Below are 13393 nucleotides of genomic sequence, written 5' to 3' on the forward strand. Positions count from 1 at the left end.
CACACCTCCACGTGGCGGCCAGCCCCGCCTTCCTCGCGGCGCACCAGCTGCACCCGGCCATGATCTCCGCCGCCCAGCACACACCCTCGGTGCTGGAGCATCTCGAGCAGGTGAGGAGCACGGTAAGCAGCACTTAGCTAGATGTTTGGTTGGTCTATACGTGTGTCTGTCTGTCTTTGTGGGCGTGTCCATGTGGGAGCACACTAGCTGTTTGTAAATGACTCTTTCTGTGATTGTGGGCCCTCCGTGCTGGAGCATCTCAAGCAGGTGAGGAGCTCGGTTAGCAGCACTTAGCTAGATGTTTGGTTGGTCTATACGTGTGTCTGTCTGTCTTTGTGGGCGTGTCCATGTGGGAGCACACTAGCTGTTTGTAAATGACTCTTTCTGTGATTGTGGGCCCTCCGTGCTGGAGCATCTCAAGCAGGTGAGGAGCTCGGTTAGCAGCACTTAGCTAGATGTTTGGTTGGTCTATACGTGTGTCTGTCTGTGTTTGTGGGCGTGTCCATGTGGGGATGAGCTGCACTAGTTAGCTAGTTGGTCTGTACGTCCGTCTGTCTTTGTTTGTTTGTGGGCATGTCCATGTGGTGAAGGCAGCAGCAGCTGCACTAGCTAGTTGTTTGTTTGGTCTATGCGTGTGTCTGTCTGTGTTTGTGGATGTGCCCATGTGGTGAGCACACTAGCTGTTTGTAGGTGACTCTGTCTGTGTTTGTTTGTGGGTGTGTCTATGTGGCGAGGAGCACGGTGAGCGGCGCTAGCTAGATGTTTGGTCTGTGCGTATGTCTGTGTTTGTTTGTTTGTGGGCCTGTCTATATGGGGTGAGCACTTCCTGTTTATCTATACGTCATTTTTGGTTTGTTTGTGGGGGTATCTATTTGTGTTACTTCCCTTTATTCAAGTAAACAGTGTCCAGTGTTGGAAGTGGACTTCAAGAACAAGATTCTATTATTAGGTATTGTGTCTGACCATAGTTGTGCACTGCTTTATATATCTCTCATGTCTTCCCCTGCAGGTGTCCATGGCGGGTCCGATGCCGATGGGTCCCTACGTGCCGCTGTGTGCCACGGCCTCCCCCCACCCGCTGGGCATGTGTGCACCGGTGCACCAGGTGCACATGGGCAGCTCGGCGGCTGTGCCTTCCTGGCCCCTGGCTGGCCTGCCCGTGCGTCTCCACTCGTGCACGCTGCCCCACTGCACGCTGCCGCACCCCCTGCCCCAGTACCTGCCGTCCAGCCACCCCCACCACCCCCATCCCCACCACCACACACCCCAGCCCCCTCATCCCCCGCCCCCACCCCCCCAAAGCCACCTGCCCCTCCCGCACCAGCTCCACGGACTGCACCCCCACCACCAACACCGCCCCTACCCCACCACACACCAGCAACAGCAGCAGAGGCAAGCACAGAGCTCACAGGTAACAATATGTTGTAGAATTGATGGATATTTATTTTACGGGAAATTCCTGGTGCACTGAGCATCAATGTCGCTTCATACATTTTATTATTTGTATGATAGATGATGCTGGGTGATTTTGTGGGGCTTCATTTCTTTGCAGCTAGTCCAACTTGTTCTGAGTTTCACAATAGATCACGGTAGCAACATCCTTTTTAAAGTCATAACAAAGCAAACAAGTTCTATTATGCCCTGTAGTAGTGAATAAATCTTATATTTATCATTTGTATCCCATGGAAAGTGAAATGGTCTTTGAATGTTTGCATCCAAGAGTCCTACAGAGTTGTAGGTTAGAAGGCAGTAGTAATAATAATAATAATAGATAGCATTTGTATTGTGCATATCCCCGCTCAACAGCAGGCTCTGTGCGCTTTACACTATATTTTTACCCCAGCAGACCATAGAACACTCCGAAACATTCTCAGCTTCCCGGGAAGCATACAGTGCGAGCAGCCGATTAAGCGCTCAAACACTAACAAACTGACAAGATCTTTCGCTGTCTATAGCCGGGTACCCATTCCCACCTGGGTGAAGTGAGGAAAATTTGTGTAAAGTGCCTTTCCGAAGGACACAACGTCGGGCCCTTGACGGGATTCGAACCCGTGACCTTACGGTTGCGAGTCCGAAAGCCTAACCACTAGGCCACCGACGCCACAAAACATATTCTCCAGGCTGAAATGTTGTTTTAATAAGTCACACCATGAAATTTAAAGAAGCATTCCAATTAGATTAGGAGTGACTTTTTGATACCTTCATGCAATAAAAAGACACTGTTAACTTTTAAAAGAAGTGCCATTATGTTGCTGTCTGTGCAGCATGTGTGTTCATGGCATTACCACCAGAAGTTTTCGTACAGGCACTCCGTTAGCTTATTTAGTATCATGCTGAACTATGAAAAAGATGACCCTGGTTCCATCCTACTCTGGAGTTCTTGAACCTGGGTCATTTTGTGGAGTTTTCAAGGCTCTTAACACATTTGGCCCTGTCCTATTATATTAGAGACAGACGTTAAATTCGGAAGTCCATTCTCTTTAATAACCTAATAGTGTTGACAGGGCCATTAAAGACATAACTTATTAACTATCCACTCGTATCCCCACAGGATGAGGACGTGCACCCCGTGCTGACAGACCAGAGAGGAGCTGGCGTCTACCCTCTCCACCCCAGCTACCACCCCCATCATCATCACCACCATCATCATCACTCTGCTGCAGCGGCCGCAGCAGCAGCCTCCACCCACCCCAGCCACAGCGCTCATCCCCACAGCCTTTCTCACCCCGTGACCTCATCCCAGCCTGTCTTACTGCAAGAACCAACGGTGCACCCAGCGCCCCCGGACTTCTACGTAAGCTCACCCCAGTCTCATTTCTTCTTTAATTCACACCATTCTCATTTTTTCTTTGATTCTCGCCATTCTCATTTCTTCTTTTGATTCACACCATTCTCATTTCTTCTTTTGATTCACACCATTCTCATTTCTTCTTTTGATTCACACCATTCTCTTTTCTTCTTTGACTTTCTTTAACAAGTTCAATACTGGAAGGGGGATTTTCGTCGTGTACTTTTGTATTTCGTATTTTAGTGTCTGTATCTTTGTTAATCGTCATTCTGTTCTGAGAGAGGTAGTGAAGGAAGTTGCTTTCTTCCCATCATCTTGTAGTTAGATGGCTGGAGAGCTCTCCTAGCTGTCAGACTTCAGTCATATCTCCACTGTTTCTGTTGGTCTTCCTGCTTTCCCCTGCAATCTTTGAACACCATGGTTGTGCCCATATTGTCTATCTCCTTGACTGTGGACAGTTGCTAGGGTCTCCTATGTTGTCTGCTCTTTCTATTTTCTTCTGGTGTTACCATTGTCTTTGTCTGTTTCTTATGAAATGTTGCCATTATCATATTGGATCGATAGCAACATAATAACAACATCATACAGACTGGCCATAAGTAACAAATCTGCCATGGGTAGTTGGCGGGTGCCCTGGTGTGGTTTGTTCCTTTTTTCCTATCAAACATCTCTAGTCCTTTCTCTATTCTCCGGCACTTATATGGCCTAATTGTGTTGCGAGTTCCGTTGAATTCTCACTACAACGTCATATGGATGTCAGAAGTAACAACTCCACTTTTCCCTCTTCTCTCACAGGGCTCCATCTCAAGGTACTACTCAAGACGCTCCAGCACCCGCAGTCGTGTCCGCATGCAGCAGCAGCACTACAGCCCAGGCTTCCTGCTACAGTTCCTGTAAGTCTTGGCTCCACCCACACACGGCATAAACTTGATCTTTGTCGGTGTTCTTTCGTGCTTTAAGCCTCAGGTGTTAATAAATAGATAACATTTGTATAGCGCAAATCCCCGCTCAACAACAAGCTCTATGCGCCTCACAACCTATCCTATTACCCCAGCAGACCTGAGTGAATTCTGAAACAGCCTCAACTTCCTGGGAAATATACAGTGCAAGAGACCTTTTATAGACGCTAAAACACTAATATACTGACAAGATCTTTCGCTGTCTATGGGAGGGTACCTATTCCCACCTGGGTGAAGTGAGGAAAATTCGTGTAAAGTGCCTTAATGAAACTCTGGAAGGGTTTCATGAAATTTGAACCAGAGGAGTTGCTTGTAAAAATGTTTGAGCTTTTTGCCTACCTTTAAAACTATAGTGTTAGTGGGCTCCTTGTTTTTTGTGAGTTTTGTCATCAGAGGCTTTTGTTTTGCTTTTCTACTTATTTGAAAGTCGCTGTAACAATGTGTGTTAATTTCGTTGTTAGTTCTTGGTTTTGATGTGATGTATAGATATATGAGCACTGTGCTGTGCACTGAGTCATTGTTTTTGAACAGATTGTTCCACTCTACTGGAGTGACATATGGAAAGAGTTTGAGAAAATTGTAATGTGATGTAGTATATTCGAGCACTTCTCCCTCCGAGACCTAACATTGACAAAGCACTCTATGGAACAAAGCAAGAACTACAGCAAACCTGCACTTTTCACTACTTGGCACTGGACAGAAGGGCGAGAGCCAAGCTGTTGCTGGATCAATAACAACAACAATAACAACAACATCAATAGAGTAGCATATTCCTCAGTTGACAGAAGACATTTGTGTTTCCTCAGGGCTATGCTGGGCAGCCCTCCCATGACGCCCTACAGCAGAGACATGTACAACCCAGAGGAGGTGGAGAACTACGAGGTAAGCTTGTGTCTCTGTCTCTCTCACCAACCACAGAACACCTCATGCTTATATTGCTCACTGTTGTCACTACGCAAACTGGAAAATAGAAAATTGGGGGTAAAATTGTTTGTGAACTGCAGAAGACCAGGATGTAGGTGTTGTTCTGGTAAATGAATAAATTGTGAAATGGATTATTTGTATATTTTATGAGATTCTCTAAACCCAAAACATTATCAAATTATGTGAATTAGATTAGACAATCAAGGTAACTTAACTGTTTTGTGTGTTCATAATGCCAATGTTTGACCCCCTGTGTGAAGAAATAAGTAAAGCAGTTTTTGTTTTTAAAGACAGAACATTCATCAATTTTTCATGTTGGGGGGGGGGGGGGGGGGAGAGGGAATACAATTGAAATGAAGCTATCAGACACTAACTATGTTTGAATGCGAACATGTAATGAGCCTGTGTGGTTGTGTCTCCCCAGGCTCTGCTTTCTCTAGCGGAGCGACTCGGCGAGGCCAAACAGAAAGGACTGACCAAGAACGACATTGAGCAGTTGCCAGCGTACCGCTTCAGCAGTGAGGCCGCCCGCTCCGAGTCGGACCAGACTTCGTGTGTGGTGTGTATGTGCGACTTTGAGGCCAAGCAGCTGCTGCGTGTGTTGCCGTGCTCGCACGAGTTCCATGCCAAGTGTGTGGACAAGTGGCTCAAGGTGAGTGCTTCTGCCTCGGCTGGTGTGTGTGTGTGTGTGTTTGGGAGAAGAGAGGGGTGTTCGAACTCTGGGAGCCTGTCAGCTTGGGTGACCTTGCTCTGTTAGAAGCTAATGCAAGTTAAGTATATGTCATTGCTGTTACAAGACAGAACTTTTTACCTTCACAATTTTCTTATATTTTCCTGCAAGCATGCTGGGAGATCAATGTTGTGCGCTGTCAAACAAACAGGGCACAATGTTTGACAGAGTACCACTTTTGATCCTCTCCCTTAACTTTCTTTCTAAGCCCAAAAAGAAATGTCTTAATTCATTTACAACCTTTTCGAGGGTGGTTGTAGGGTGCCATTAGTAGGTCTTAACCTGCGCCCAATGACTGTCAAGTTATTCTTATTGTGTTTATGTACTTCTCTTTACTCAAACAAAAAAAATTTTTAATTTTTAGTCAGTCACGCTGTCTTTTTAAAGAAAAGAAGCCGTGGTTTAGTTTGTATTTGTTCATATCGTCTCTTTACTACTGCAGTTTTATGTTTTATGTGTACATGACAGTGTATGACAGCAGACCCTTCTTTAAATGAATTTCTGTTGCCACGGAGGTCTCAGTATTCTTTACTTTCTCTCTTTCAGACAAATCGGACCTGCCCAATATGTCGTCAGGACGCTACAGAGTCCAACTGCTGCCCTGACTAAAACTGTGCAGAGGCAGAGAATTTTTTTTTTTCAGTTTCAGAAATGTGCACTTATCTTTGACTTCACTGAAAAGTTTGATAATTCAGTACTGTAAAATCCAGATTCTTTGAGTTTGACATTTATTTACTTTATAAGGAGAAAGCCAAAAAATGAAAATAAATCTAATAGAAGACGCTGTAATGTGATCTACTTACTTACCCATGAAATGACAGGTCAGTGACTACACGATGAAGCTGTTAGTAAATAGTTTGTGATCGTTTCTCAATTACACTGCCAAATACCTGGAGACGAACGCAATGTGGAGAGGCTTTGCCAAGCCAGACTGATACACCACTCATGTCTTGGCTGCTGGAGCCTACAGGATGGAGGCACATGGAAGCTGCTGCAGTAATTGAATGGAACCGTTTCTGTTGGAAGTTGATTTCACCCTTTTTTTTCCATGACGATGTGCTTTCTGGGCGTTGGTGTCAGTATATGGCCACGGGAGGAAAAGGTTGTCAGCAAGTTAAATGGCTGCGAAAAGTGTATTTGCTAGAATAATGGAGACATTTAGAGGCATTCTTTGATTTGGTATGTGCTGGTGTGTCAGCGGGATCAGGCCAGCAGAGGGAGGAACTCATGCGTGCTGTGGAAGGAAAGTCTACACATTTGTGCTGTGCTAGGAAAGTCTACACATGTATGCTGTGGTAGGAAAGTCTACACACCTAGATGGTGGTGTGCTAGGAAAGTCTACACACCTAGATGGTGGTGTGCTAGGAAAGTCTACACACCTAGATGGTGGTGTGCTAGGAAAGTCTACACACCTAGATGGTGGTGTGCTAGGAAAGTCTACACACCTAGATGGTGGTGTGCTAGGAAAGGCTACACACCTAGATGGTGGTGTGCTAGGAAAGGCTACACATCTAGATGGTGGTGTGCTAGGAAAGTCTACACACCTAGATGGTGGTGTGGGTGGAAAGTCTACACACCTAGATGGTGGTGTGGGTGGATGAGGATATTCCCTACGCCTCGAGGTATTGAGCTTGAACTGTGTGTGGGGGCGAGTGGGGCAGTGCTTCCCTGACAAAACTTCCCTGCCTCTGGTTCGTCCACACGCAGGTACACAAGGTGACTGTTTTTCTCTACCCGCTGCTTTGCGTGAGATGCGACGTCGATCTTCCAATGCCAGAGACAAGCGGATGGTTGCCAGGAGCTCTGTGTGTTTCTGTGTTGTGGGGGTGACGATGTAGATAAAGGCTACACAACACCAGAGATTGTAGTAAGTTTGTGACGCGGGAAAGTCTTGTGTCCGGGTAACCTGTAAGCTTGTGAGAGTTCCAAGTGGTGGCCTGGCCTCTCCACTGACGCGAGGACAAAGCTACCGAGGTCCTCCCCATCAACGCAAGATTTATGTTGTTCTCTTTTAGTACTTTATTGCAAGGAGAGAGTGATGTATTGGTTGATGATTCTTAATACTTTAAAAGGGCTGTAACATGTTGTGTAAATGACGGATTTGATTTTGCCAGACAGTTTCTTTGTAAGTTTTAGTTGAAATAAGTTTTTAGTGGTGGATAGTTTGTGTTGTTAGTGCTGTGAACTTGGAATTTTGAATCTTTGTGTCGCTAACTGTAAAGGAAATTTAAACAATGGCAAAGTATTGTGCGTAGTTACCTTTGGAGAAAGGCTACACGTCAGGTGATATGACTGGATGTGCAAAGTTACTGACAATTTGTCAATATCCTTATTAAAATTTTTCTGTTATAACATTTGAACCTTTGCTCCATGGCTTGTTCCACTTAGGGCTAGGAGGTGGTGGCAAAGGGTTATACATCAAATTAACTTGTTCATTTCATGTGTATGGAAAGAAAACAGTTTCTTACTGTTAGTCTTTTATAGATTATTCACTGTCCATTCCTTGTTTATGCAGTATCGCTACTATGTATACTCAAAATGTAATCAGAAAGGATTTTTGTCTCAGATTTAATGGAAAATCTATCTGAAAAGTTATGTGTTTGTGTGAATTCAAGGTAAATCAAGCATGTTTTTCTCTATAAAAGGCTGACCTTTTTTTTTTTTTACTTTAACAATAATCTAAAATAATTTGGTCTTTAAGAAAATGTACAAGTCTTACAGGAATGAGAAAACATTTGTAATGTAGCCAGGCTGAAAGGTTTACGTGTATGCTGAAGTTCTCTCTTTGTCAGTGAGGTTCCAGCCTTGTTAGTTTTATTTACTAAGTTCTAGAGATAGGTTTTTGTTGTATGGTTTTGAAGTTCTTGATAAAAAAAAATCAGTGTCAGTGATTATATAATTACATTATCATAGTGTCAGTGATTATTTCACTTCGGAAGTGTCAATGATTGTTAAATTTATTACTTACTTGAAGGATTCTGTATAGAAGATGAGGGTACCCATGCTGTGTACTCCAGTGTCTTGCTGCAGTGAGGAGGTTAAGATTGGTCTTACTTTGGATAGAAACATCTGTACACATCAAAACGAGATCCTATATTTTGAGCTGTTTTATGTGACATCTTTTTGTACAACCATCAGGGTCATTGATTGGTTGCTATGGGTTACTAGGGGGTTGTTTGTGGAGTTGCACTGTTTGACTTGTAGGAAAGTGTGTTAGTTGATGAATGATATTGAATGTGTGCATCTCTCTGTGTTTGTTTCTCCAGCTTTTGTGTGTTTTGTATTTTTAAAACAATAGTCCTTGCTTACTGCCCAAAATAATCAAGCGTTTTACCTCTGTTCAGCTTGGCAATAACATTATGCAGAGTAAATGCATATATACAGAGATATGCAGTTTGTTTACCTTGTCTGTTATTTGTTATCTCTGTGCTCTCCTCTAGCTACAGAAGAGGATTTGAGCAGCATTCCGTACCAGACTGGTGTCCTCAAGGTTTTGACCGTGTTTGTTTCATTCTGACAAGGACCGTACACATATATACATGTCATAATATGCATGCTTTATACATTGTCTGTTATCGTTAGCTGGTTTTGTTCCGCTGTGGTCGAACCCCCAAGTGGTTTTTCCCTCATATTGCTCAATAACTGCCATTGTATATACTCTGTGGATTTTGACTAGGGTGTCAGGAGCTTGCTGAGGTGTGACCGTCTGACCACTGGGCCTCACTGCCCTGCAGGACAGAAGTGTTTGCTTCATTGACATCCAGCTCAGTAGCCTCTTTGCAAACCAGAGAAACTCAGATTGACTCTTCATTTTTCCAGTTTCAGCTTTGCAACTCATATTTTTGCTTTTAGCCTTATATTTCACTAGTTTATGTTGGTAAATGGCTTTTTTGGAGTATTTTTGCATGTTTTCTTCTCTCGCAAATTACATGAACAGACTGAGATAGTAGTAATAAATTTAAAGTTATCTTAAAAGAATCCACTAACAGTTATCTGGTTCAATAACACTTTCTTTTAGGATAGTGTGTCATAAGAGATACTTCTACCCATAGAAGAGCTAAATCATGCATTCAAAAAGTTTTGTTTTTGTTATCAGCTTAAAGAGCTGACGTGTCCATTTTGTGTATCCTTAACCGTAAGAGGTGGGGGGGGTAGCTTTGAGGGAGAAAACAAAACATCCCAGTGCCTCTTAAGTGTCCATATATTTTTTCTAAAGTGGTCATCCTGATTTTGAACATCCTTTTGTCTCCTGAGTGTGTTTTTAGTATAGCGTTAGAAAAACCCACAGAACTTGTATTCCTGATTGAAAAGGAGCTGGAATGACTCTCCTTTTGCATGTGATTGTCGATGGCTTAACGGTGTTGTAAAAATAGGATGATATGGTTTTTGTCGGGGAGCGGTTTTGTGTACTTTTTTTTTTTCAGTCTTGTGATACGCTTATACCTTACACAGTGGCATTGATATTGTACAGTAAATCAAGTAGATATCTATCTATAGAGAGTGACTACATCACAATGAAAAGGAAAAAGTGATATCTCAAACGATCTGTGTTGATTGAAGAACAGTAGAGCGCTCGTGATATAAAGAGAAAGACAAAGAAGTCCTGTGTTACTGCCTAGCAGACATGGAAAATTATGGAGTGGTATGCTGTGTATGTGAAGCTCCATAAGGATATGTTCTTGATACATTATTTTCTTTTGCATCTGTGGTGTCTTATCACATATATGGTAATGGCAAAAATGAAGGCTCTATAATCAAGACCACATATGCCCACAAAACTATATGTCCGAGATATAGGCTATTCCCTGAAGTTTGAGGAAATTTCTAATGTCCATGCATATTTTAGTAAAGCTAAGAGTGCATTGAAATGGAATTCTTAGAGTGTCACCAAAAAAAATTAAAACTGGACCGCAATCCGTAAGACAGCGGATTATAAGAAATTTTAAGTGAATAAGTGTCTGAACTCGAAAGATATTATTTGCTTTCTACAGAAAGATGAAAATTGATTGTATGCCTAGGACAGGTAAAAGTTTTTGTTCCACATTGTGCAAACAATCTTTTAAATTGTCATTTCCTATCTGCACTTTGTGTTGTTTGTGAAGGATCCTTTCTCTCATTCTCAACACTAGAAAAAGAATGTTATACTTTTTTTTTCCTCTCCCAGTCATTGTGACATGGCTTTGCAATTATGATTTTTTTAACAAATGGTTATTTCTGTGCACTTCCGCTGTCTCTTGTAAAGCGTTTCAGTTTGGTAAGTGCAAAACTATGTTGTTTTGTTGTTTTTGATGAAATTGACATTCACATAATAAATATTTGCGAATATTTTACAATGCTTCAGTCATTACTGCAGTACAGAAATATTCTTTAGATTTTAACTTTATAACTGTTGCATTGTTTGCTTTGTTAATTTCTGCCTATTATTTGTTGTTGTTTGTTAGTTACAATTTGCATCAATTTGTACAGTTTGTATGCCCATATTTTAAAAGTGTGTAGTCTTTAATTTTGTTCTCTCAACGAGAACAGCAAAAAAAAAAAAATGTTGCTATGAAGATTTTACTTCTTCAAACTGTTTCATGTTTATATTGCCTCTATATTAACATTTAATGTCTTGGTCGGATATCATGGTGCAGCTCAGGACAATTTCAGTTTTTCTTTTTCTTTTTTTTCTGTTTTGCTTCTTTTTTTTTAATTAAAAAAAAATTCTGTAAGGTTAAATATTGTAAGTTGTGTTTGATGGGTTAAAAAGTTGACTGTGGAGTGAAGGACAATAGCAGTGTTATTCTCTAAACCACTCCAGCAGTCCGTGTGGAGCTTTTGTCTTCCAAAAGACAGCTCTAGGTGGACCTCAGTAGAAGGTAATGTGTTGGTTGTTTTTTTCCTTTCTTTGTCACTAACTGAATCCATTCAGCTTTATAGAATCATACATTCCCCATGTTGGACAGACTTTGCTGTTGGCCCTTCATGAGAAATCAGTCCAAGTCATATGTGCAGGTTGAAGGGAAATTGTGGAGTGCAGACTTCTGGTTGTCACTCACGTTTCCGAGAGAGAGCAGAGTTAGCCCGGCGGCCCGACGCAAACGCACTTGTTCATACTGGAATTGTTCTGTGTTGCACATTTTTGCATGAGTAACAATCTACCTCATTTGCGAAGAGAAGGGCTTCAGATTGAAAAATGATCTAGTGTCATGCTATACTTTACATACCATTTCCTTTCCTTCACTCATGTTTTTCTTCCTACTATCCTGCCTTGCGTAGATACAAAGTGTAGCCTTGTTCCTTTAACTTAGATTGCTTAGATTGGCTTACTAACTCTTGTTTGTTCCATAATATTGCTCAAGATTTTTTTTCAAAACTGCTATCTAAGAAGATTAATAAGAGATCAAGAGTAATGAACATTGACCACCAGTTCATTCTGAGCTCAGCATTTGCTGGAGATGGCACAATCTTACCTGTCCCATGCTAACTATGCCTTGTATAATAATAAATGATTGTTATGTCATCCCTGACCTTTGCACAAAGTTGGTCTTTTTGAAGGTTGTGTATACTTTATGAAATCTTACTATTTTATACTAGTGTAGGCTTCTCAAATTATCAACAACAAAAATTATGTTCAGTCATAGAGCTTGAATCAGTTTATTTGTGTACAATTTTTTAGCACTGTACTTCTCATGTAGTAAGATTTCTGTCCTGTTTTCTTTATCAGCTGTATTATGTCACCTGTCACATTTGTATTCGGTCCAGCCCAGTGCTCAGTTCAAGCAAGTTCAGGTTCAGGAACTGATTTTGATTTGCAAAGTCAACTGTATTATTTGAAGGTATAGAAAACATTAAAGGCCTGCTGTTGCAGGTGTCAGATGTGTCCTTTGTGGGCTGAAAGACAACAATTTACCCGTGTAACTACCCGAATATATTATTGAGTCTGTTAGTTCCTCATACGAGTGTGATTAATGACCCGTATGATGAGTGATCTGAGGTCCACCCCCTGGTGTTGACCCAGTGGACGCTACAAAAGCTCTTGGAACGGAGTATTCTGTGCCTTTTGTCAACTCAGCTAATAATCCACAGAAAGGAGTATCTCAAAGTGTTTGAACGACTGACTTAGACTCTGAAGCACATCCCATTGATGGGATTAGAACTGGGTTCCTCACAGTGCAGGTCCCAACTGTTTGCTGGGTCACAAAATCCTGCTGACCTGGCCACAGGCTTACAAAATGGAGTGCGGTTAAAGTATGTGAGCCAAAACATTTGTTGAAGGGCCACATGGCTATTATTTTTTTTTCTTTGATCTAAAATGAAACTGGATGTTGATGTTCCTGGATTTCAATGGTTAACTCACATCACATCAAAGTGCTGATTTGTTTTAGAGGTGACAAATCCAGTGTTGAGTACACCAAACAAATTGTGACATTTTTTATAAATGTATGTCGACATAAGAAATGTACCACTTATGTTCAGAATTGCACTGATTTTTTTTGTGTTATATTTATTTCTTTTGTTGATACTTTTTTCTTTATCAGCTGTAATTATATAGGAGTTCCCCCACTTTTGTTAACCTGTTTTATCTGGATAGAGCCTTTTTGACTGTTTCTGAACTTGGCTGTTTCCACTTTACTACTACTCTCCCCTTCCTCCTCCCTCTTTCCCCTATAATAAAAACCTCATGCAAATAATACAAATTCACATCTATTGGTATCTACAAATTATATGGTAAATAAAATATTAAAGAAAAAATATGACTTGTTGAACTTTTTCAAGCGTGATCTTTTTTATTATGTTGTAGGCCTATGTGTCACGACGCAGTGAAATCAGGTGCTCATCAATTTTTGGGCATATGGAAGTATTGGTAAAATTGGCCTGTTCATTTGCCTTGCTTTTGATGAACAAAATACCCATCTATCTTGAATAGAAGTCGAGATGTTTGCAATTGAAGGGGGTGAACCTGTGATAAATGTTTTTCAGTTAAATCCATGCAGGAATGTGTTTTCAATT

General features: G+C 41.6%; 1 protein-coding gene across 1 annotated transcript in view; it reads left to right on the forward strand.

Moving 5' to 3' along the window:
• LOC101853747 (RING finger protein 44) overlaps window positions 1-13135 on the forward strand; it is a gene marked incomplete at its 5' end in the record, with an annotated part of 69642 nt that extends 56507 nt beyond the window's left edge. Inside the window, 7 exon segments of the mRNA XM_013082407.2 lie at window positions 1-122; window positions 1010-1411; window positions 2552-2794; window positions 3584-3681; window positions 4554-4629; window positions 5096-5323; window positions 5948-13135. Of these exon segments, the coding sequence (XP_012937861.2) occupies window positions 1-122; window positions 1010-1411; window positions 2552-2794; window positions 3584-3681; window positions 4554-4629; window positions 5096-5323; window positions 5948-6010 (1232 nt within the window).
• Between the last annotated feature and the right edge of the window lie 258 nt (window positions 13136-13393).

This window comes from Aplysia californica, unplaced genomic scaffold (genome assembly GCF_000002075.1).
Source record: "Aplysia californica isolate F4 #8 unplaced genomic scaffold, AplCal3.0 scaffold00008, whole genome shotgun sequence".
In the NCBI taxonomy this organism is placed as follows: Eukaryota; Metazoa; Mollusca; class Gastropoda; order Aplysiida; family Aplysiidae; genus Aplysia; species Aplysia californica.